Source organism: Podarcis bocagei (genome assembly GCF_964188305.1).
Source record: "Podarcis bocagei genome assembly, chromosome: 8".
In the NCBI taxonomy this organism is placed as follows: domain Eukaryota; kingdom Metazoa; phylum Chordata; class Lepidosauria; order Squamata; family Lacertidae; genus Podarcis; species Podarcis bocagei.
In genome coordinates this window covers 67130419-67154531 of record NC_138133.1, presented here as the reverse complement: position 1 = coordinate 67154531, position 24113 = coordinate 67130419, and the positions used below count along the sequence as shown (strand labels likewise).

Genomic DNA, 24113 nt, shown 5'->3' with positions numbered 1-24113 from the left:
AGCAGCCTAAGAAAAATAATCAAGTGCCTGGGGGGGTGTAGATCCTCCTTAATGCTCACAGTTTAAATGGTAACACTTATTTGTGTATCTAATGAAAAGCCAAGGATTGCATTTCTTCTTTTTTAAAAAAAAATTATTGGTTTTTCACAATTTTTATAAACACAGACAATACACAATACAAACAAACAAACAAACACATAAACAAACATGTATAATTTCAAATCCTTTTTTCTTAAACCTTACTTCACCGACTTCCCCGTACCTCCCCTTTCTGCATCCTAATTTCCAATTTTTTTTCAGCAAATCCTCCCCCTTAATTTTATCAAATTTTCCCTTGTTCTTTTCTTTTACTTAATCTTTTACAGCTGTAATCCCCCTTTTTTTCTAAAACCTCAACATTTTAGCATTCATTAATTTTAGAATATTTCTTAAGATAAAGCCAAGGGTTGCATTTCACCTACCTTGTTAAAACTGTGGTTTACAAGACAAATGCATGCAGCCAAAAGAAAGCTCCACTGAATGCAATTGAGTGTATTCCCAGGAAATGGCTACTAGTCATGATAGCTATGTTCTACCTCCACTGCTGGGTATCTCTGGTGGGCAGAGTGCTGTTGCACATATGTCCTGCTTGTGGGCTTCCTTCGGGCATCTGATCAGCCACTGTGAGAACAGGATGCTGGCCTAGATGGACTATTGGCCTCATCTAGCTGGCTTGTCTTACGTTCATATGAAACTATGCATCAGGATTGAAGTCATGCCAGCCCTTATAGATTTAGCATTATGTTATGTACTGCTGCTCTTTTGGGATAGGGTTGATGGACCCAGCTACCTGCATTTTATACTTTCCTTGGGATTGTGGCTATGAAGGCTGAAATGACGAGCCCCAGCAGGCAGCTCAAAATTTTCCACTACACAACTTTGCATTACATAGATTTTCAGTTTGGACAGAACAGTTATTTTTGGTTTGACCAAAAAAACCACCTTCTGTACTGGCAAATTTTGACAGACAGACAAGAGAGAGTTGATCTTGTCATTCCAGAAGTACAAGTTGTGACCTCCCCAGGTGCATTCCCTGAAATACCAGACATAGTGCAGACCTTAACTACTATGCAGCAGCTGGAAATCAAGTAACACCAGCCAGACATAAAATAAAATAGATCCACTCCTGTCTGCCAGGGCAAAATTCCCTGTCTCAGTAATGTTGGTTTCCGTCATCACATATTAACTTAAGTTGATCAGAAAAGGCATTGGCTACAAGGGGTGTAGTTCAGTGGCAGAGTATATCCTTTGTATGCAAAAAGTCCAAGGTTCAACCCCTGACATTTTCCATTAAGCGTAGGAAAAACTCTGAAACACTGCTGATCTGCTGCCAGTCTGTGTGGATGACACTAAGCTTGCTGGACCAACAGTCCAACTTATTGTGTATGGTCATAAAATCCACCTTCAGGCAGCCATCTTGGGCAGAATGGCTTCTGCCATGCCTTCTTCCCCTCTTTGCCTCTTTGAATATGACTTGATAAGGATTCACGTGAGCCTCAATAGTCTCTGTACTTTAGAACAAAATCTGTGCCCATTTTGCATCAGGGAATGACACACAGCTGGGCAGTCTTTATATATTACACAAATTAAATACATCTGCATTTTTCTTGCTTTATCATAATTCAGTTTGCTTCTGTTTATCCTGGAAAGGGGTCAAAGAGATGCAGAATTCTAAAGCCCCACCTTCTCACCATCAAAAGTCATGTCCAGACATGTTGCAGGTTTTTCTCTCGCCTTCTCTCAGAGATTACAAATTTACACATGGAGTCTGTATGGGGCATTTTCAAATGAGAACCTTGAAATGATACATGCTGAGAGACCTAAAACACTTTTATCTCAGCATGGCTACAATATATTTTGCTGCCTAAAGTCAAGTAGGAAACGGTGTGTTTTCCCTTCCAGGTCAAGTTGCACAAAATTGGGCTTAAAATAATATTTTATTCTAGATCAATAGGTAGAGCATATATAATCCACACTAGCGTGCTGCCTGTTTTCTCTACCTATATGGCCCCCCCAAACCCAAATCACTGAGGTGGAGCCAGAGGTCAATATCTGTACTGCATATTCTATGGGTTTGAGCATGCTTTGTTCCACCCTTCTTTTTGGGGAGGGGGCACCCCATTTACCCATGAGGAATTACTGCTGCCAGCCCCTAGCATCTGCTGTCTAAGATGGCTGCCTCATTTTGCCTAATGGTAGGACTGGCTCTAGTTAACCTTGAGGAGACACATACCATTTATTTATTGGCACACAGGCTGACAACCACTTTTCTGAGGCAATTGCATTCTGATGGACATACTGGTTCCTCAGAGCGCCGTTTACCCTCTTGAGTCATCCATTAAGTCTCACTGGACATTTTCCCAGTGAGGGCCTGCTGAGGTAATTTCTAATGATTCGAACATTGGCACCAGAGGTCTGCTGAAGTAATCCTGCTAAAAATGGGACGGATCATTACAATCTGTGGATTAAGAGCTCCAGCAAACTCTGCATGTCAGTGACATCACATTCTGTTCACATGGCCACTTTTAACGGAAAGGAAGCCACAATATTGGAATTGGATCCCCTCTATGCCCAGATCAAGCTGGGTAATGGTGACTGTCCCCTTTCTCCTGAGCAAGTTGGGGCATCAACCTGCTACAATTACACAGGAAATGTTTAACTGCACTAAATCCAGACATCCTGGTTTCCAAGTAGACTCCTTGGTAATTGTCTAATCTACCACACTTAAAGGGCAATATGCAAATACCCCTGTAGCCAAAAACTTAATGTAATGTACACAGTGGAAAGCTCAGATCATTATCTCCTTTATTTCCCAATACGTATATGATGAAATGAGAGAGAAATAGATGTCTGGACTGCTGATTCATGTCCACAGTGAGGATGTGCCAATAGAGAGTGTCTTCTGTATGACTTGGATAAACATGCTGCCTTTAGAAGGACAAAGCTGACAGCAGCATCAGAAAATATTATCCAGCAGTTTGTGCCCATAAATATGAGGAATTGTATGTGAACCTACCTGTTACACCTGCACTAGCCAGAAGGCTGGAACATTGGGAAGGCTGGGCTTTATCCAGGAAACTGCTTTACTTGCCAGCCATAATAATGCTCTCTGGATATTGCAACCACAATACTGGTGGGAGGCCAAGGGGTGGGGGACACAGGGTGGGACAGAACTCAGGCCATGTGGGGCATGCTCAGCAGTAGGTACTGGAGCAGACCTAGGCAGTGGGGCACAGTAGGGGCATAAGGCCAAGGTGACAGAAAGCAGTAGGAGAGATTTCTGTGTTGCCTGGGGGGGGGGTGTCAGCTGGTGGCATGTGTACTGGATGGGCCTGAGGCCAGAGTACGCAAACAGCATGATGGTCCACAGGGGAGAACTGGGGCAAGTAGCATCACAGCCCAAAGATCTCCACAGCAATATGGACCTATGGGGCAGTGCCAGAGAGGCACTGTCTCCGCACTGTCTCCTCTGGCTCACCCCCTGCCAGTCCCAACAATGTCCATATCTATGGGTAGCTGCCACAGCAGCACCATGCTGAGCAGACAGCACAAGCCATTGTCACCTTCTTAGAGAAGCAGGCCATGTGCCACCACCAGCTCCTGTGTCACAGAGGCAGCAGAACCACATAGTGAACACCACAAATGCATGTTAAACAGTGTGCCCTGTTGGAGCAGTCCATGTACAGTAGTAGGGAATGAGCTCCTGACTGAACTTAGGTAAGCGCCTTGGCCTCTTGCTCTTAGGCAGCTATTAAAACTTTGCAATGAGTAATGTGATGCTGTGGAACTCTCCTTTCCCTTTCCCCGCACCATTTCCTGTAGTATGCATATTTTTAAATAAGGAGGAGGAGCCTATCTCTGTTGTAGAGCACGTGCTTGGAAGGTTCTGTGTCTTATCCTGGTGTCTTCAGTTCAAAGGATCAGGTAGCAGGTTATGGGAAAGTCCTGTAACCCGAGACAGCCCAAGAGCAGTTGCCCAGACAATACTGGGCTAGATGGATAAGTACTCTGCTCTTGTATAAGGCCACTTACTGCGTTCCAAAAATGCTGCCCTTCTGCTAGCTGCTGTTTTATTATTATGTTTCATTGAACTTCAGACCACTCCCTTTGTGCGTTCTAGCCTACTTCTGCATCAACAGCAAACTACTTTGCATTCTTTTGACAAGGACAGGTGTGGTCAAGAGCAGAGTTGCTTTTTTTATTTTTGTGGTGTGGATGTCATCACTTATTTGCATGTCTTCCAAGGTTGTTGGGGGTTTTTAAGTGGGGATGCTGGTGGTGTTGTCCAGAGATTGCGCACTATCAGTGTGTCAGCCCTGGTTTTTCAAGGGTAATCATCCCCAAATAGGCAGGAAGAAAGGAACTGGAGAATGCACAGACAGTGGTGCCTCGCAAGACGAAATTAATCCATTCCGCGAGTCTCTTCGTCTAGCGGTTTTTTCGTCTTGCGAAGCAACCCTATTAGCGGCTTAGCGGATTAGCGCTATTAGCGGTTTAGCGGCTATTAAAGGCTTAGCGGCTATTAAAGGCTTAGCGGATTACTAGCTTAGAAAAAGGGGGGGAGCAAAGCAAGCCCATAGGGAAAATCGTCTTGCGAAGCAGCTCAAAAACAGAAAACCCTTTCGTCTAGCGGGTTTTCCGTCTTGCGAGGCATTCGTCTAGCGGGTTTTCCGTCTTGCGAGGCATTCGTCTTGCGGGGCACCACTGTATTGGAGCAGACTGTAGAGATACACACACGCAGGGTATAAGATGGTATACAACCCATACATTGAAACCACATGGGTTCCGCCAAAGAATCCTGGAAACTGTAGTTTACAGAGCTACAAATGTCAGCACCCTTAACAATCTAGGCCCCAACAGTTTAGTCCTGGGGGAAAGTAATGTGCTTTAGATGTATAATACTGGCCTGCTTGGGGGTACCTGCTAGTGTGTCTCACTATGCACACTGGCTAAATGTCTCCTGGATTGCATTTTGAGACTCATACCCGTCTGGGAATCTAAGACTTGTGAGTCGAGAGGCTGCTAATATTGCCACCGTAAGAGCGGAGTGGAGTCCCTTAAGGCAGCTGGGTGGCACCTTGTACACCTTCTTTCAGCAACTCCTGTGGCCAAGCTGGTGTCAAATGCATTGCTCTGCTTTCCTCTGGACCACATCAGTGAGGCCAAGGGGGGGGGTCTTATTGTCTGGGCAGCCCAGGACCTCCATACACACTGCCCAGGCTTGCGTCCCAGGGAGGTCACTTCAGTGCTGATGATGCAGCTCTTTGACTTCACCTCTGGACGTGCACTCTGTTGTCTCCTGAGACAGACGGATGCCAACATGGTTGAAGCCAATGTCAATGATCTCCTGTTATTAACAAAGGGACTGGAAAGGGTTCTAATTTCCTGACATACAATAAAAGAAGAAATATTTTATTTGCTTTTTATTGAAATTTTCCACAGAAAACAAAAGGCATATAGCAAAAGAAAAAGAAGAAAGAAAAAGGACAAACAAAAAAAGTAAAAATAAACACTCTTATCAATCAATGTTAAGTATCGTCCACTTATTTACATTGTGTTAACATGAAATAAAACAAGAAATAAATGTATGTATAGATAGTTGATAGCAGAGGCAAATACGGAGAAAGAACTGCAGCTCTGGAGCAAAGAGACCTGAAAGCAAAATCTCAAGTTTCCAGGTCAGGTCATTTCTTAAACTGAGCTGTCTTTTAAAATGTGGTGTTTAATCTTAGTTTGTTCCTACCAGCAAAACTGCAAAGCCACCTCCTAAATGCTTTGTCCTATATTTGTTCCAGTCTTCTTCAATAGTACTCAAAAAAGATTTTCCAGTTTAGCATTCAAGTAGGTCACTGTGACACCAGGTAAAGTTAAGAGAACACTGTTACAACATTGGAATAGAAACGGAGATTCAGCCTTAAGTGATGTAGCAGTTACTACTGCTTGTACAGCTGAGTAAAGGCTGCATTGTCCTATAATACTTACTTGGGAGTATATCCCATTGAATTCAGTTTGATTTGTGTCTGAGTAGCCTAGGACTTTCCGATCAGAAGGTCGGCGGTTCGAATCCCCGCGACGGGGTGAGTTCCCGTTGCTCGGTCCCTGCTCCTGCCAACCTAGCAGTTCGAAAGCACGTCAAAGTGTAAGTAGATAAATAGTACCAATCTGGCGGGAAGGTAAACGGCGTTTCCGTGCGCTGCTCTGATTCGCCAGAAGCCGCTTAGTCATGCTGGCCACATGACCCGGAAGCTGTACGCCGGCTCCCTCGGCCAATAAAGCGAGATGAGCACTGCAACCCGAGTCGGTCATGAGTGGACCTAATGGTCAGGGGTCCCTTTACCTTTACCTTTAGCATGCATAGAATTAGGTTGCCCATCTACTATGACAGTGGTTTTCAACCAGTGTGCCATGGCACCCTGGGTGCCTTGAATTATGGTCGGGGTGCCACAGGCAACACTGACCTCTGTCCCTCTTTCATTCCCTCCCTCCCTCTGATGTGTCTCTGCCTCCCAAAGGCTTGCACAGCTGTTTGCTGCAGCAGCCCTGGCTACAAGCTCCACAGGCGAATGTAGCCTCTGGGGCTGGCCAGAGGGTGCTGGTTGCCAGGAGCTGAGGCGGCCTTGGAGTCAGGCAGGCGCTGTGCTGGCCTTTCTTGTGCTTGCTGTGTTCAAGGCCTGCCTGGAAACTGAGAGTCTTTCCACCTTGCAGGCCCGCAGCGCCTGCTGCTGTCTCCCAAGGTAAGGTGTTGGCCTCATGTTCACCTTTGGCCAGTTTCTGTTGGCCCAGTAAGCCTGGGAAATCCTCTTCCCAGACCCCCGTGGAGCAGTGTGAGAAGGCACCTTTCTTTGGGGTGGGGAGGCAGCTCAGAGACCAGGGGCGGCAGGTTATCTGACCTATTTGCAAAAGTTGTTCTGTAATATTTATCCTCACAGCACCCCTGTGAGGTAGGAGGAGCTGAAACCTGGCGGTTTACCACTCAGGGTAACCAAGGTTTTGGCTAACCAAGGATTTGGTGTGATGTCTCCTAAGCCCTGCATCCTCTCTACTGTATAACAACAGCTCACAGGGAACAGGGAGGAGTTCACAGATTGATTAGATGCAATTTGGTCTAATTAAGTCACTACATCAGCTCACAGGACCCACCAAACCTGTTTCTCTGGCCAGTCAGATAAAACATGCAAGGTTTCCTGAAGAGGAAAAAAAAGGTAGCAGTTATGTTTGGGCCCAAATATTCCCTTTTGGAGCTGCTCTAGATTTTGCATGCTTTGGATGTTGTTGTTTTGCAGATGTGGGATGAATTTCCACATCTGCACCAGCCACATATAATGCAAACTGAAAAGCCACAAATCACATCATTGCCTTTGTTCTGCTGGAATAACCTCCTTATCTCAGACATGTCTCTTCATGGTTCTCTCTCTTCCTGGACAAGAGGCTTAGCAGCACAAGAGCTGGAGACTTAGACGCTATTACATGGGCATCTATCCGAGGGGCTCACCAGACCACCAATATTCTGCAACAGAGAGTTAAGCACATACCAGAGCACTAGGTTTGTGAAATTAAAGTGGACTGAAGCACTCCCTCACTCAACTGCAACAAATCCACTGGACAATATACTACTGAGTTCTGGCAGTGCAAGGATCTCTGCTTGCACAATGAACCTTCCCCCCTCCTTTCCCCACGTACTCCCCCCCCCCCATCTGCTCTGAAAGGTTGGGGAGAAACCCAGTACAGATTTAAGGGTGTGCAGGGAGAAGGGAGGGAAGGCATTCCACTGCACAAGCAGAAATCCTTGCACTGATGGGATGTGGTACTTAGTGCTACAGAGAGAACCCACTTTTTAATTTTTTTTAATAAACACACTCTTCTGTGGTTTCAAAAGTGATTGGAAAATGCATCAAAAACTGTGGGATGAACAAAGGATATATAAACACCATGAAAGCAAACCAGGAAACTAACTTTAGAAAGATTGCCCTTAACTTTCCACTTTTTTATAAAAGAGGAAGCAAAAACCTATATTGAGTGTCCTTATATGACCCCTTTCTTGCTTTCTCTTTCTTCCCTGCAGACTTTGGCTGCAAAGCACAATAATTTTCTCCTGCCCAAGTTGCCATTTGCTTTCTTGTCAACTGGACTTCTGCAGACGTTGCTTGGTGGACTCTACTTACACAGTAATATTTCTCTACATTTAAACAACAAACAAAAAAAACCTACTGCATCAAAATAACATGTATCAAGTAGTATTATTTTATTTTCTCATCACATCTGCAAGTTGTTGCATCACAAATATAGCTCTCCTACCCAATCGTATTCCCCATCTTCAAATTGCCTCCTTTTAATTCTGAATATACTTCAAGGTAATTTTCCCTTCTCTCCCCCCCCCCCACTTTAATCTTCACCTTCCCTGCAAATCACAAACAGGACTACAAGGCTCCTGTTCCACACCAGTTAGAGCCCTGAAAAGGAGTATTCCTGCTAGAGGAGTTGGAAATACACTGCAACCTATTACTGCAGGTCCCCACTTTTATATACTAGCATACACTTGAGAGGGAGTTAGTTGTTTTACAAAAAGCTTGCCATTTAGGCCAGCAGAGTCCCAGTGTGAGAAACTTGGTTGGCATGAACCAAAGTGAAAGACCTTAAGTCACAGCTGAACCCAAACCAGAACGAAACAGACATGAATAAGTTTCATTCCTTGGCCACAACCCTCTTGGGTTATAGAGAGCTTTCAAATACTAACAGTGTTATCCCTGCGGGAGTGAGATGGTGGGCCACACCAGCCAGTGTACACATTTAGGACACATGCACGAAGGAAATGCAGGCTTTTGATTTAGCACTACAGAACTCCTTTCGCAAGGGTTTGCCAAGAGATTCAGGGCCAGCCTTAGCTGACAGTTCTGGGGGGTCTCATTAATGGGCACCCAAATAACTCCTACTCCATTATTTTTAACCACTGGATTTTCAGCCCCTGGCATCAAAACATACTGTGGTATTGCCAATGGCGTAGCGTGGGTTGTCAGCACCCGGGGCAAGACAAGTAATTTGCGCCCCCTAACCCGTGGATTTGTGCCCCCTAACCCTAACCCCCAGATGTTGCGCCCGGTGCGGCCGGCCCCTCCTGCACCCCCCACGCTACGCCACTGGGTATTGCTGCAAGTGGCTTGTAGAAAAACATACTTAACATCAGGCCCTGAATAATTAGGATGCCTGGGTGTAAGTGTGTGTGCCCAATCCTTCAAGACCTTGCTCACTTCCAAACTGAGCATGCCCCTAGCATGCCCTCTCTCTCTCTTGGTCAAGACAGCTGGAAAAATTGTGTGGAGACACTTGCGTGCAGGGGACTTTCCAAAGTGGTCTGGCACTTTGGTCAGAATGACGTCTCCTCGACTCCCTTCATGTTCCCCCGTCACCAGGGTGGGAACTGGGTATTCTTCTGAGGACAAGAGGGTAGCAATAAACGAGGGCTGTGCATTTCCAGGCTCTTTCCCCGCACCTTGCCCAACTTCTCTTGTATTTTTCCACTTGGGCCATGCCTCTCCCTCCCCCCACCCCTCTCCACATTTCGTTCCGCGCACCCCTTCTCCTCCTCTTCCTTCCCCAGCTCTCCTATTCTCTGCTTCTCCTTCTCCCTGCCTTCCTTTTGTTGCCCGGGCTCGCTATCCCGGACGCTGCAGGCCGCCTCGTCTGGCTCCGCAGCTCGCAGAGCCGCGTCACGTGCGTTAGTGACAGCCTGTCCCGGCGCGTCCCGGAGCACCGCGGGGCTCCCAATTGGTGCAGGCGCGGCTGTGCGGCCCTCCCCCTTTCCCTTCCTTCGCGCGCCCCCTGCTAGCAGCGCGCCGCGGGGTGGGAACGTCGAGGCAAAAGAGGCGGGCGGGGCGGGGCGAGGGGGCGGGCGCTGCCGATCAGCTGTTCGCCGGATTCTATAACAACAAAAGGCTCTGCGGGGAGCGCAGACTGGCCGGTGCAACAGGGCTCGGGGCGCCCGCAGGAGCAGCTTCCCCGCCATCTACCTCACTCCGCCGCCGTCCAGGCTCCGGATTTGCCCGGCTGCTTTGCGGACGGTGAGTGAAGGGCTGCGGGCGTCCTTTGTACTGGGTGCGTGTGGGTGTTTTCTGGCCACAAGTGACCTTAGGCGCGATATTCTTGGCGTTGGGTGCGCGTTCCGTTTGGATGCAGCCGGGGGGGGGGAGGGAGAGAAAAGGAAATCTGGTCTATTTTAAGAACTGGGCAAGGGGGATTCCCACCATCTCAAAGTTTAGTATATTTATATATCTGGCTGCTGAGCAGAATCGCTTACCCACTGGCCCTTTCCTGCGTTCCGCTTTCTGGGAAGGGTCCGTCTCGTCCCTCTGCAAAGTATGCAGAGATGCGGGGAGGGGCCGAATAACACCGGAGTTCATGCAGGGAGAACTAACTCTCAAAGTCTTCTCTTCTCTTCCTCCCCCCCCCCTACTTCCTTAAAGGTAAATTACTGCGCGATCCTCCTCCCGGCTTTGTCCGTCGCTCGGCAGCGCCTTCCGACTGGGCTGCTCACAAACCACTTGTGGCGTAGTTTTGCCAGCCAGCCTCGCAGCCAGCGAAGCCGCTTCCCTGGAAGCGAGCCCCGCAAAATTCAGTTGTTCCTACTTCCTGGTTAATGAAACTGCTGCGGGTTTCATCTGAGGCTGAGATCGTTAAAAAAATCAGAAAAGAAAAAGCGTCTTACAACTTGTCCTCTCGAGTACCTTAAGGGGTGTTTTCGTTTGGTGATGGTGGTGGGGTTGTTTTATTAAAATTCGCGGAATTAACTCTTATTTTCGTGAGATCTAGCAGTGCAGCCCATAGCCCGTTAAATATAAATTAGTAGTTAAAAATAAATAAATACAACACTATCCCTAACATACTAACTTGAAAGGAGAGCCCCACCGATTTCGGTGCGACTTTATATTTCAAATACTGCAAACGGCTCCTGTGAGTGCTCAGTGCCAAGTGATTTTACCCCGATGCGAGCTCGCATAGGATCGCATCCTTCAACCTTACTATCGCCAGATCTGTAGGATCGGGGCTCGGGATCCCCTTTTCAATATCAATTGCGGGCGCGCGCGTGGATCCCGGCACCGTTCCGCGCGCGATACTGCGGAATAATAATCCGGCGCGGACAAACTTTATGTAGCCGAGGAGAAGTGCGCGAGCGTTTGCCCGCCTGCCCTGCGCGCTCCGTCTCCGGAGCGGAGTTTCAAACTGCTGGCGAGGGAGGCGCAGGGTGGAGTCCGGCGCCGATCTGGGCGGGCGGAGAGCAGGGGACCTCCCTTTTCCCCCTAAAGGGCGGGGGTGAAGGTCGTCCTGCGGCCAGGGCCGTGGGGCGTGGACAGAGAGCTCTCCGGCCTTGGAGATGTCCTTTCCAAGCCAACTGCCCAGGCAGTGCAGCCGATCCACGCGCCTTGTGGATGCCCTCCGCTTCCTCTCCCCGCTGTCTACCCGGCCTTGCGGTTGGAGCAACTCCCCCTCCCTTTTGTCTCTGTCCTTGCCCGCCCCCTGGAGAGGGAGTGGGGGGACTGAGGCCGAGGAGGAGCTGGGGTTGCCTGATCCGCCCAAGGGGGCTGGAAAGGGATCGGGTTGCTTTCCCCCCGCCTCCCGCATATCCTGTTTTGTTGACAGTGCCGAGAGACCGCCCTTCCCTTGGTGTAAGGCTTCCGTCTCTTCCCGTCGGGGCGGATCTTGGACTCCGAAGTTGAGTCGGGTTCAGGTGTGTGACTAACCTCGCCGGAGCAGCCAGGCGGCGCCGCCCGGGGAAGAGGCAACTTGCGCGATCAAAACAAACCAGGAACTGGTGACTCACGGCCGCCAAGGGAGGGGAGAGGGGGGCAATCCGGGTCGGCACCCCGAGGCGTCATTCCTGCCGAGGCCCCATCCTGAAGCCCAATAGACATGAACAGACAAGAGCAAGCTATGTGCTCTGGTAAACACGCACAATCCCCCCAAGGGGTGCTAACTTAAATAAAATATTGGGGAGGCAGGTAAGCCCTGCCCTATATAATTGATCACAAGATGTGGCTCGCACACACCATTTGAATGACAGTGCCTATCAACTTGGGGGCCCTGACCCCCTCAAATATTTTATGGGGCCCCCAAAGGGACCTCAGCTCCTAGGAGTTGGTTCCTATGACACACACACATGGATAAGCAGTTGTGTAAGTCACTCTTTATGTAACTACAGTTAGGAAGTTGCCTTTGGCAGTGCTTCCCAAATTTTACGCACACACACTGCCATAGATCACTTGAAAACTGGCAGACCACTCAAGATTTCTCTGCCTGTAGTAATTGTGATGTTTCGTGGTAGACTTATTATTCTTAATTGCAGTTTAATTGCTTTGTATGGTATTACGATTTACAGAATTCAGATTGCAATGCAATAAAATGTAAAAGCAGCAATAAAAATCAATACAGTATGGGCACAACCACAGATCCACACTGTGGACAACCTGGATGAAGCTCTGGTTCATTGACCGCAGTTTGAGACCCCTGCCCATTGGTCCACCCAGTGTCTGCACTGATTGGCAGCAGCTCCCCAGGGTTTTTAGATGGAGATCTTTTCCAGCTTTACCTGGAGATGCCACCAGAACAAAGCTGGGACCTTCTGCTTTTGCATGCAGCTGCTGATCACAGACTTCATGGCTCCTCTCAATTGAGTATAGTGGGCATTCTGCTGTGCAACTTTCCAATAGGAGTTCCTGATGCTTTGTGGGGCAAGGAAGTTAGTTGTTATCCCCCCCTGCGTGTTTTAAAATTTCACAAGTATTTATTTTTCCACAGAAGGCTCTAGTCTTTGGCAAACTGTTCTGGACTTGCATTTGTTTTGCTTTGCAAGAACATTTCACATTTGATGCAACCTCCGAGCATTTGTCTGATGCAACCTCTGAGCATTCTGATAGGCTTCCGAGGGCTTTTGGAGATGGTTTTGGGTGGGTGGGTGGAGAATGCTTGCATGATTGCTTTTCAGCTCTTACGGTAGGCAGTTTCAAACTTCTAAGTTCTCTTTAAGACTTTTGCCCACCCATATAGTGGAATGTGGTAGCAGAATTCTTCCATGGTAAAATTAACAATACCACTTCAAACTGCACACAGGGCAGGAATCATTTTTTTTTAATCCTTCACTATGTTTATTGTAAATATCATTTGATTTGCAGTCCATTCTTCATGGCCATCTTTTTCCTGTCTTTCAACATATCTGTGTCTCCCCTTAATTGGTGTCTGTTTCTGTCTCAGTGGTAACAAAAACCAATGCAAATGCAAATACAAATACAGTACTTTTTTTAAAAAAAAAAAAAAGATGGCACCCTCTAATGGCAGCCTGATATATCACAGTCTCTTCTGTTAACTTCATTCTCTTCTATATGTCGATCAGACCAAAGTTGTGCTGATTGGATTAGAGGGAGCCAGCCATTGTTCAAGCTTTTGCAACCTGTTTTCAGTTTTCATGGAGCTGCCTTTGAAAGCAGTGAAAATCAACAAGAAGAAAAGTCCTGAATGGTGCAAAAAAATATTTTATCAAATGATTTACCTGTTGGCAGCTGCCTGCTGCACAGCTTTGAATGAGCTTGGCTTTGCAATGAGGTCTTTGCAATGATGCATCTCACTGCCTTGAGACTGGTATCATTTTGGCAGTAGGCACAGATATACCTCTTTGCCCAGTCTTTGGTGGAGGGTTGAGGTGTACTGCACATCTGAATTAATGTTGCGGCTGCATATTTGGTTTTATGCTGTTTTAATAGTACTGTTTCATTTTTATTTAGAATGTGCATATTTCTGCCCTGGGCCTATCGGGTGAAGGGCAAACAATGCTTTACACTAAATAACCCACTCAAGACAGTGCCCCCTCCCTGAGAGACCCTGGAGAATCTGCCAGCCTGAGCACAGGCCTGATGGGTGATCTGAATCTGCCCACTCATGTCTGAGAATCTCTCTGAAAGGCTTTTGCTTTTGGACAGTGGGGTGGCTGCAGAGTTAAAAACTGAAGGGCTTATGGGGAAAAGGTGGAGGAGTTAACTGGGTGTTCTGTTGGTACCTTTTAATCTATTGTTCTCCTGCCAAAAAAAGTCACTCTAGCCCATGGGTAGGCAAACTAAGGCCTGGGGGGCCAGTCTGGCCCAATCACCTTCTAAATCCGGCCCGCGGATGGTCCAGGAATCCACAAGTTTTTACATGAGTAGAATGTGTCCTTTTATTTAAAATGCATCTCTGGGTTATTTGTGGGGCCTGCCTGGTGTTTTTACACGAGTAGAATGTGTGCTTTTATTTAAAATGCATCTCTGGGTTATTTGTGGGGCATAGGAATTTGTTCATTCTTTTTTTCAAAATCTAGTCCGGCCCCCCACAAGGTCTGAGGGACAGTGGACCGGCCCCTGCTGAAAAAGTTTGCCAACCCCTGCTCCAGCCTGTGACTTTGGGGAGAAGTAGATTTAAGCAAGGGGTAGTGAGAAGAGGCGCAAGTATCATTTAAGGTAGATCTGGGGGGAAATTCCAGGCAGCTTACCCAAATGCCTAGAACATGGGGGGTGATTCTCTTCTCTCCCCCCGCACCGGGTGCATCAAGGTGTATCTGAGAAAGAATTCCTAAGTAGCAAAAGCCCTGAAGAAAAAGAGCCCCCAGCACTGGAGCTATGAAAATTAATATAGGGAATCAGATAATGCTGTGTACAGGACGGTGCGGATTGGGAAATATTGGGGTGGCTTAAGAGGGTAGGGATCAGACCTCCTTAGAGAAGCCTGTCCTGGACTTTGTTCCATTGCTCTGCTTTCTACCAGTCTTTGTGTGTGTTTCTTACTTGGTTTTCCCTCAGCATTTTAATACTGCCCATTTACAGTAAGTTTGGGAAACATAGATCAGGCCTACTGAGATTATGTAAACTGTATAATATGCCATTACTTTCACGTTATCTGGCTGCCGCATGTCCTCAAACAAGAACTCTCTCAGTGTCTCAATATTATTAGCATTAAGACAATTTCCATAAGCTAATGAGACTCCCTACCTGTGCAACTGGAATCTCGCTGCAGAATGCTATCCTGATAAGTGAGGGGGGGGGGAATGCTACTTTTAACTTAAAACCTGCGCTTCTGAGCCCCCTGCTGGAAACAGTGATATTGCTGATCTTTGAAACGGTGAATGTGGTACTATAGAACTGATGGACTTTCATTTCTGTAAAATTTATCCCTAGAACACTTAATAAGAGATGAGAAGGAGGCTGATAAGTTTGTCCTTGCAGCTGAGTTGAAACATCTCAGAAGAAAATATTTGGATTAAGAACCAGGAGTTCCAGAACGCGGGCTGTTCTTTAGATACAACCTTAAGCCCTAGCGCTTCCAGGAAACTAACTACTGTTGGAGACTAGAGAGAAGGAAAGCATTCTAATTTGGTGATAGAGCACATGATTTATGCAGAATGTCCCGGGTTCAAATCCTGGCAGCTCCAGGCAGGACTGGGAAGGGGGGGAACCTATGGAGCAGTGGGGATGGCAAGCACAATATGATGGTTCAATGGGCAGAGCTGATTACCCCGTGAGCCTGGTTTCACCTATATGGGCAAGTATAAAGATGAGAGAGATGAGGAATCTTAATTGCCCTGCAATTATCTCAGATTTTCTATAGTGGTATTGTTTTCTCTTTTTTAAAAAATGGAACTACAGTGGTACCTCGGGTTAAGTACTTAATTCATTCCAGAAGTCCGTACTTAACCTGAAACTGTTCTTAACCTGAAGCACCACTTTAGCTAATGGGGCCTCCTTCTGCTGCCGCCGCAGCATGAATTCTGTTCTCATCCTGAAGCAAAGTTCTTAACCTGAAGCACTATTTCTGGGTTAGTGGAGTCTGTAACCTGAAGCGTATGTAACCCGAGGTACCACTGTAATGCTTTTGAAAAGCCACTGGTTGTTTTGTACTTGAAGACACCATTGGAACCAGCTCCCCTCTATAGAAATTTGAAACTGCCCTTTTATTGTGCCATTGAATCTACTTGATAATGGTGCCTGCAGCTCCACATGGCTCAGTGACAAATATGGGTCGCTGCCATGTGATGTGTGGAATAACCCCTGAACAGTATATGTTTTCTGTGTGTGCATGTAGCATTAAGACTTTTTCTTCTTCTCTTTTTTGCAGGATTTTGTAGCAACCGTTTACAAAGAAAGCCATGCCTCCCCGTGTTCTGTGCCTAAGCAGATAAAAGTATTTGTGCACTTTAATCTTCTACCTGTGCCCTTGGCTAGTACATTGTGAACCTGTACCTTAACTCTTGCATACGAAGACGTTCCAGCCAGAGTCTTGTTATTGCCTTAGTAATGTTCCAGAGGCTGAATAATATGTTCGTGGGAGAAATCAATAATTTGCCCAGGCAAGAGCCAGAGTTCAGCGAGAAAGAAGAGGAGGAGTGGATTCTGGTGGATTTTATCGGTAAGATCTCCGTTTCACTATAATTTCTGCATCAGGAAGCAAGTTTTATTTTCTGTTTACAAAGGGGTTTTATTTTATTTTAGTTAAACATGAAATTGTGTAAGGGGAAAAAAGGCATAAAAAAGCTTGTTCAAGCTGGGAAAATATTTTGCCCTCATCACAAGGCATTTTCCTGGGCCAAGTTCCATACTGCCAACAAATTTCCACAACTCAGTAATTATAAATGGTTGATCTCTCCTCTCTTCCCCCTTCCCTTGCCCCAACTTGTTCAACTATTGTAGACTGTAAGCCACCCCCACCCTCTGGAAGGATCTGTGGGTTGGTTCAGATGCTTACCTTAGCGTAAAATGGCTGATGACCAGTTGACATGCTATCACCAACATGCAGGTCCTTTTGGACCCAGAAGAAGAGCATGGTGGGTGTAACAGGGCAATGCATGCTTATGCATTGGGGCTGGGATTGGAACCCCCACGCAAAATCCTTATCCTTATCCCTATAGAGGAGGAGTGGGCATTTATGCCCTGCTCTACCATGGAAGGAGAATCATCATCCCATGTAAAGATCTGAACAGATTTTGTCATTCCTGTGTTTTTACACTGCCTATTGCACTAGTGCCCCTATTCTTGTGCTAGCAGGAATTAGTGGGATTTTGCCCCCATGAATGTTCACGCCATCCCCAAATCTGCTCCAGAGGTTGGGAAAAACCCCAGGACACATTTAGGGGGCATGTGGGGGGGGAGGAAGGGAAAATATTCCATAGTACTACTAAAAAAAATTGCACTGGCAACAATAATCATAGGTGAGTACAACCGATTATTTCATTTATTAGACACTTGTTACCTAAAAGGTCTTCCAAGCATCCATTAGTGGTATAAAATTGTGGATATTTTGTTCCTTGCAAACTAAGACTGGGGAACCTATGGCTCTCTGGATATTCTTGAATTCCAACTCTCAGATGCGGCCAGAACGGCTAATGCTTGCAGAGTTGTAGTCCAACAATATCTTGAGGGGGGAACATATTCTTTGCACCTACTGTAAACCATCTGAACTCTGGCTGCGTCAATCAACCTCGCCCATCTATCTCAATGGCTGTTGTAACTCCCAATAGACACCTGTACTAACTTCTCAATGATTGAAGAGGAGGAGGTGGAGGAGGAGGAAGAAGAAGAAGAAGAAGATGATGATATCCATAAAGCATCGCCTGTGGACAATTCACCTGTCTGCTCTTGTGTGCCTCCTTCCTTGGAATGTTTGGCTGATGCCAGTGAATCTTGCTTTATCCAGTTTGACTCGTGCCCCATGGAGGAGAGCTGGTTCATTACGCCACCTCCGTGTTTCACTGCGGGTGGCCTGACCGCTCTCAAAGTGGAAACCAGCCCCTTGGAGAACCTTCTGATCGAGCATCCCAGCATGTCTGTATATGCAGTCCATAATACCCGCCACAGCCTCAACAAGACGAGCTGTGGTGGTGATGAGGAGGAGGAGGAGGAAGAAGAAGAAGAGGAGGAGGAGGAGACAGAGCCTCGTGATGTAAGCAATCCTAGGTAAGATATTTGCTCCTTGATTTGTACAGAACATCAAATAATGTTCACTAGGGAGAAAATATTCCTTTAAAATTAGCACATTTTGGAATACAGTCAACTTCATCAGACGTATGAAAAGTTATCCTCCGTTGGTGGTGGGGTGAGCCCAAGACACCTAGCAAAACTCCCTGTGTGCAAAAGAAGCTTTTCAAACATGTGCAGAACACTCCGCACATCATCCCATGACTAATCTCCTTAGTATGCTCCATTTTCCTTCTCTTATTTCTCTTCCCCTCACCCCCGATTCTTCCCACTGGTACATTTCTACTATTTCTCTGTATTTGTGACACTACTCCCTCCCCAACCAAATTTCCCATTTGGTATATGCCCATCCTCTCCCCCCGTGATTTTTTTATCCTTGGTACATGCAAGGATTTTCCTCTCTTCTCCTTATGGTACACCCTCCTTCCTACTCACCCCCCCGTCATGAATGCTTCTACTACAATGTTCTAATGTAATTGAATGAGCCCCATTTCTTCTCCTGCCTTCCTCTCCTTAACTTTGTCTACCTTTCACAGACACACATATACACAATGCATGTCCCCCTCTCTTTAACAAGCACGCTCAGACCACACATCCCTCCCTTCCAGACCATATATGCATACATAAATTCTTCCATCCATCCATCTATCCATCCATTTGCAGGCACACACAAAAAATACTTCTTCCCATCTATCTCAAGAGCACATCTTCACATAATGGAGTCCACCATCAAATGCATTCAGGCCACATGCATCCAGCACTAGCCCAAAGGGGGTTCACATACATTGAGCTCAATAGCGAACATTAATCTGTGGAAGCCCTTTGCCTAAAGCAGAAACAGGGTGCAGGGTCCTCCATATATTGTAGGATTTCATCTCCCATCCACCCTAGGGAGCTTGCACTAGTAAATCTTTTGGATGGGCAAAATACGGACTGCAAGAATAAGGATCTAATCAGTTTTATTCTATTAGCAGCTCGTTAATTTTTACAAGATGCTGGAAATATTTGGAAAATTCCACTTTAGAATATTGGTAGGATAGAACCGTGAACTGGACCCTATCTGAATAGTTAATCCAAAGTTCATGTGTTTACATAAAGGCATAACAAAAAAGATATTTAACATGGTGTGATTTTATTAAATACAGTGGTACCTCCGGTTAGATACTTAATTCTTCTGGAGGTCCGTTCTTAACTTGAAACTGTTCTTATCCTGAATCACCACTTTAGCTAATGGGGCCTCCTGCTGCTGCCGCGCCGCCGGAGCACAATTTCTGTTCTCATCCTGAAGCAAAGTTCTAAACCTGAGGTACTATTTCTGGGTTAGCGGAGTCTGTAACCTGAAGTGTATGTAACCTGAAGTGTCTGTAACCCGAGGTACCACTGTATATCATAGAAGCAACAAAGGCTTCAGTAATTCCAGCAGCAACAGACCACCTCACACTTAAGTATTTCCCACTTCATTTGCTGAATACTGCCAAAAATATAAACAAGATTCGTTTAACTGTATTCTTTTATGTACAGTACTAGGATAGGATAGGATAGGATAGGATACGATAGGATACGATAGGATAGGATATTGGAAGGGTGTATTTGTTTTAAACATTTTGTAGTGCCAATCCACCATCACAACTTTTCTTCTAAAAATCTCCCGCCCTCCCTGACCATTGGCTATGCAGGCTGCGATAGATGAGAGATGTCATCCAGCAACCTCTGAAGGGGGCTCCATGTTAGGTCCCCTGGGCCTTTTCATTTGCCTCTCCCTCTGGACCCAATCCATAGCACCTTCCCGAGGAGAGAAGGCAAAGGCATATGTAGAGGTCTCTTCTCCTTGCTCTCAGGCGCAGTAGCAGGGCCAGAGATCAGCAGAGACCACCCTCCGAGAGACACACACTGGGGCATGACAGCTGCCCAGCCATGCCCACCCTTGATGCTGCCCCTAAACAGGATTCTTAAACCCACAGGACCAGATCTTTACCACATGACAAAGAGCTACCTTTGTGCCAACCACAAGCACACACTGACTTGTGTCGCTGTCACCAGAGCGTCTTGACATGCAGACCATCAGTGGTTGTGCCATAACCTCTCTCTCCTTTGAATTCTAGATCAGAAGCCCAAAGTGAAAGGGGTCAACACATCCGATGCTATTTTGCAGCAATCACTGCTCACTCAACCTTTCTCGAACAGACCAAGAGTTTTCGTCCTTCCCAGTGGATAAAAGAACACAACAAAAGACAATATCTGAACAGAAACTGCCTCCGTCGCCAAAACCTCACCAGGGATTGCTACTCTCGGCAACTCAAGAACAACGGATTGTTTGTTCACCAGCCTTGCCAGCGTCAGTATAATTACTGAGGGCATCTTGCGTTGTTGTTTTTTCCTCCTTCAAAAAAATATTATCGGTTGACTTGCTGTTTGTATTTTTCATGTGTAGGCAATGAAGGCGAGATCAATCTTAGGCTGAGCAACAGTTATTTCTACACAATCACTAAGTGTTACATTTAGGTTGTAAACCACATTGTTGTAGCCGTGTGCGCCTCACAGAATGACTTTACTACATTTTATTCATGGCTCGGAAACATATCAGTACAATAGTGTTTGTGTGACTGGGGGTTTGCTCTTTTCGTTTTTGTACATGACTTTCTAGAAACTTTTTATGACGGACGGATGGATGGATGGGTTTGTTTTTATATTGGCCTTTTTAACCAAGGCAGAGCAGGCGACACATCACTTTGTAGTCCAAATGCAGTTACAGAACTACTCAGGGTCAGCCATACACTTGCAACGATCTGTGTATACTGTATATCCTCTTAACCTAGTGGGTGTGGCTAACCTTTGACCTGCCAGATGTTGCTTGGCCACACCTCCCATCATTCTTGGCTGTTGACCAACCTCGCTGGGACTGATGGGAGTTGCAGGTTAGCAACTTCTGGAGGGCCACAGGTCCCCCACCCTTGATGTTAACATTTGAACACGATTATTAAAATGTGATAGACTGTATGGTGTTGAACTCTGAATGACGAGCGAATTGTCTATGGGGCAGGAGAAGAATCTTGTGTGACCTGACTTCCTCCCATCAACTTCTGCTTAACCTCCATTGCTCAGTGTGGTTTAGCCGGCTTCCTCCACAGAGCAGAGCCTGAAGCAGGCATGCAAGTGAGGGTCATTGTGGTATGTTGGACCTTCTAGACCCAAAAGACAGTGACAAACATTTCCAGTGTCTCAGGCTATAAAATATAAGTATAGAGACAGATGATCACTTGACCAATACTCGCCTTCACTTGAAATACTACCAGCTTAACTAATATATATTTTTAACGAGTTAAAAAACAGCAACCATTCTATTATAAAGTGGTTTAATTTGACCAGTTAGTCCAAATAACTTAGAAGTTTTAAGAAATATGTGGTGGTAGTCTTCATCTGTCTACAAATTAATATTTTGAGTCTAATGCTTGACATCTAGAGTTCCTCAGAGCCATTTTTCTGTTTACTTCCATACTAGGATATCCTGAATTTCAGCCAGTTGTTCATTTTTTTAAGTTACACAAATGTTTTACCTTATTTCAGTGGTTACCCAATACTGTTAAGCTTCTCTTGGTTTCATGGACAAACACCACAGATATATTTATAAACTCAGGAACGCTTCAGTGTTTGACTGTGGTCCTAGGTACACTTGTTTAGAGGTTTGCCTAACTGAAATAAAGTATTAGCAAATAGCTCTGTGTAGGTTCTTAGCTTTGATCTTTTGTCTCCAGAAACCATTCTCCTTCCTGTTTATAGGAATATTAAAATGAAGATTACCTTGCCCACCTTATTTGTGTATGTTAGCAAACGTTTGAAGTTAGGCTTTCTAGTTGAGATATACAAATATTCCTTACCATTATTTTACTGGATAACTTTCTAGTGATGGAAGCTTATCTTTTTTTGAGGTAGACACACAAGCTTGTTGCACAAATATATGTGCTTTTTGGTTCTTAATATTGGAAATAATACAGTTGGGAAAGGAATGATTGCATTACATCATTATGTTTGACTCTTAATTGTCTTGCATATTTATGTTACTAGTTCTATAATGTGCCTGGAAGTCTTGGACTGTTAGAATTTTTTTGCTTTTCTAATGCTATGTGTTTTGTGAGTAGGTATGACTTTTTATATAGTGTGTGGGGTTTTTTTAAAAAAATGTATTAACTTGTAAAAGTGGGGGCCTTGTGCTGTACTGAATTGTGATTCAATAACTTTGCTTAAACTGTTTTTTCACATGTATTGTAAACAAAACTGTGCCTTTTTAAGTGACTTGTATACAGCAGACTTGAACTTGAAGACTAAAAAAAGGGATATTTCTGTTGGGATAAATACTGTACACCAGTCTATGCATTACCAATGGCAGCTTCTTTCTAGAGACATTTCTGTTTTGTCCTTGTAGCAGTTCTTTAGCTATTCAAGGTTCTAGCACCCTGATTCTACAATATACAGTAATATCTCAATGTAGTTTGTGCTTGAGTAGTTACTGCAAATCTGTTTCCTGTGCAGAAAATGAGACAGAGATACGCTATTATGGTACTTATTAAACATAACCCCTTTGGAAATGGTTATTGCAGTATAGCAGGTGCATACTTCAGCTGGTTCTGTATACCATTTAGTTTTGTGATGGGAACCTGTTGCCTTTCTGAAGTTGCTGAACTGTAACTCCCATTATACCTGACCATTGCCCATATATGCTGGGATTGATGTCCAACAAGCAGCTCAACGGCAACAAGTTGTCTATAGACTTCAATGTGTTTATATATTTCCCCCATGTTCCATCACATCTATAGGATCTGGCTTATACGGGGCGGGGGGCATTGTTTTCCCATTTAATTCCATATTAAGTTACATTTTCCATTTATATTAATTGCATTCCTTTTGTTTCTTGATGGTTATTCTTGTTTCTTTCTCTGCATTGATTTCAATGGGAGATCCATCCAATCTTCGGCAGACTGCAACCTTTTGGTGATCCCCACTTAAATGGCATAGGATTTGCCTTTGTTCATATATACAAACAGTATCAGACCTGCACATTTCAGATAGTTTAGACAGGGGTCAGCAAACTTTTTCAGCAGGGGGGTGGTCCACTGTCCCTCAGACCTTGTGGTGGGCCGGACTATATTTTTTGGGGGAGGGGGAGAATGAATTCCTATGCCCCACAAATAACCCAGAGATGCATTTTAAATAAAAGGACTCATTCTACTCATGTAAAAACACGCTGATTCCCGGACCGTCCGTGGGCCGGATTTAGAAGGCAGTTGGGCCAGATTTGGTCCCCGGGCCTTAGTTTGCCTGCCCGTGGCTTAAACTGTGCTAGCAGCTTCTGATGGGGTTGTACAGTGGTACCTCGGGTTAAGTACTTAATTCGTTCCAGAGGTCCGTCCTTAACCTGAAACTGTTCTTAACCTGAAGCACCACTTTAGCTAATCGGGCCTCCTGCTGCTGCTGCGCCGCCGCTGCACAATTTCTGTTCTCATCTTGAAGCAAAGTTCTTAGCCTGAAGCACTATTTCTGGGTTAGCGGAGTCTGTAACCTGAAGCGTATGTAACCTGAGGTACCACTGTAATTCAAAACATCTGAAGCACATCAGGGTGGCCAAGGCTAGATGAGGAACCAGCCAATTTTTAAAAGCGCCCAGTACAGACATAGCATAAGGGTTATCAACATACAAGGTAGAGCTTTACAGTTTATCTTACTTGATTTCACACACGCTCTATGCCCCAGAGAGATGCACATATACATCACATTTCAGGCTATGTAGCCAGTACAAAGCACCTTGAAAATGAATGGGCAGTGGGGAAGCCCTAAGTCAGGCATCCTCAAACTCTGTCCTCCAGATGTTTTGGGATGACAACTCCCATCATCCCTAGCTAACAAGACCAGTAGTTGGGGATGATGGGAATGATAGTCCAAAAACACCTGGAGGGCTGAGTTTGGGGATGCTTGCCCTAAATGGATTTCACACACCCATTTCCACACTTTGCAATTTGTTTTCTTCCCTTTCCGTTTTCATTATAAAAATGAAGAGAGCTCATTTATTTCACTGTGAAAATCAATGCACATCTCTACAGA

General features: G+C 45.6%; 1 protein-coding gene and 1 long non-coding RNA gene across 6 annotated transcripts in view; both read left to right on the top strand.

Moving 5' to 3' along the window:
- LOC308593133 overlaps positions 1–9023 on the top strand; it is a 37864-nt gene extending 28841 nt beyond the window's left edge. Inside the window, exon 5 of the long non-coding RNA XR_014010766.1 lies at positions 8102–9023. This is a non-coding gene — a long non-coding RNA (uncharacterized lncRNA). The remainder of the gene's footprint in view (positions 1–8101) is intronic.
- Positions 9024–9936: 913 nt separating this feature from the next.
- Positions 9937–22607, top strand: TP53INP1 (tumor protein p53 inducible nuclear protein 1). Of its 5 annotated transcripts, none has more exons than XM_081205151.1 (4): positions 9937–10094; positions 16165–16455; positions 17564–17999; positions 20123–22607. In XM_081205151.1, exons 2-4 carry the CDS (start codon positions 16344–16346, stop codon positions 20370–20372), a joined length of 798 nt encoding a protein of 265 aa, XP_081061277.1. In that variant the 5' UTR covers positions 9937–10094; positions 16165–16343; the 3' UTR covers positions 20373–22607. The 5 variants fall into 5 exon arrangements, with proteins under 5 accessions (XP_081061277.1, XP_081061278.1, XP_081061279.1 ...); XM_081205152.1 differs by having other exon boundaries at positions 9958–10128; XM_081205153.1 differs by lacking the exon at positions 9937–10094 and adding an exon at positions 11336–11758.
- Positions 22608–24113: the final 1506 nt, after the last annotated feature.

Excerpts from the sequence above, each read along its gene's own strand:
- TP53INP1 (XM_081205151.1), top strand. The coding sequence starts at position 16,344 with ATGTTCCAGAGGCTGAATAATATGTTCGTGGGAGAAATCAATAATTTG. Across the intron at positions 16,456-17,563 it reads GATTCTGGTGGATTTTATCG|ACACCTGTACTAACTTCTCA; the intron begins GTAAGATCTCCG and ends AACTCCCAATAG. Across the intron at positions 18,000-20,122 it reads CGTGATGTAAGCAATCCTAG|ATCAGAAGCCCAAAGTGAAA; the intron begins GTAAGATATTTG and ends TTTGAATTCTAG.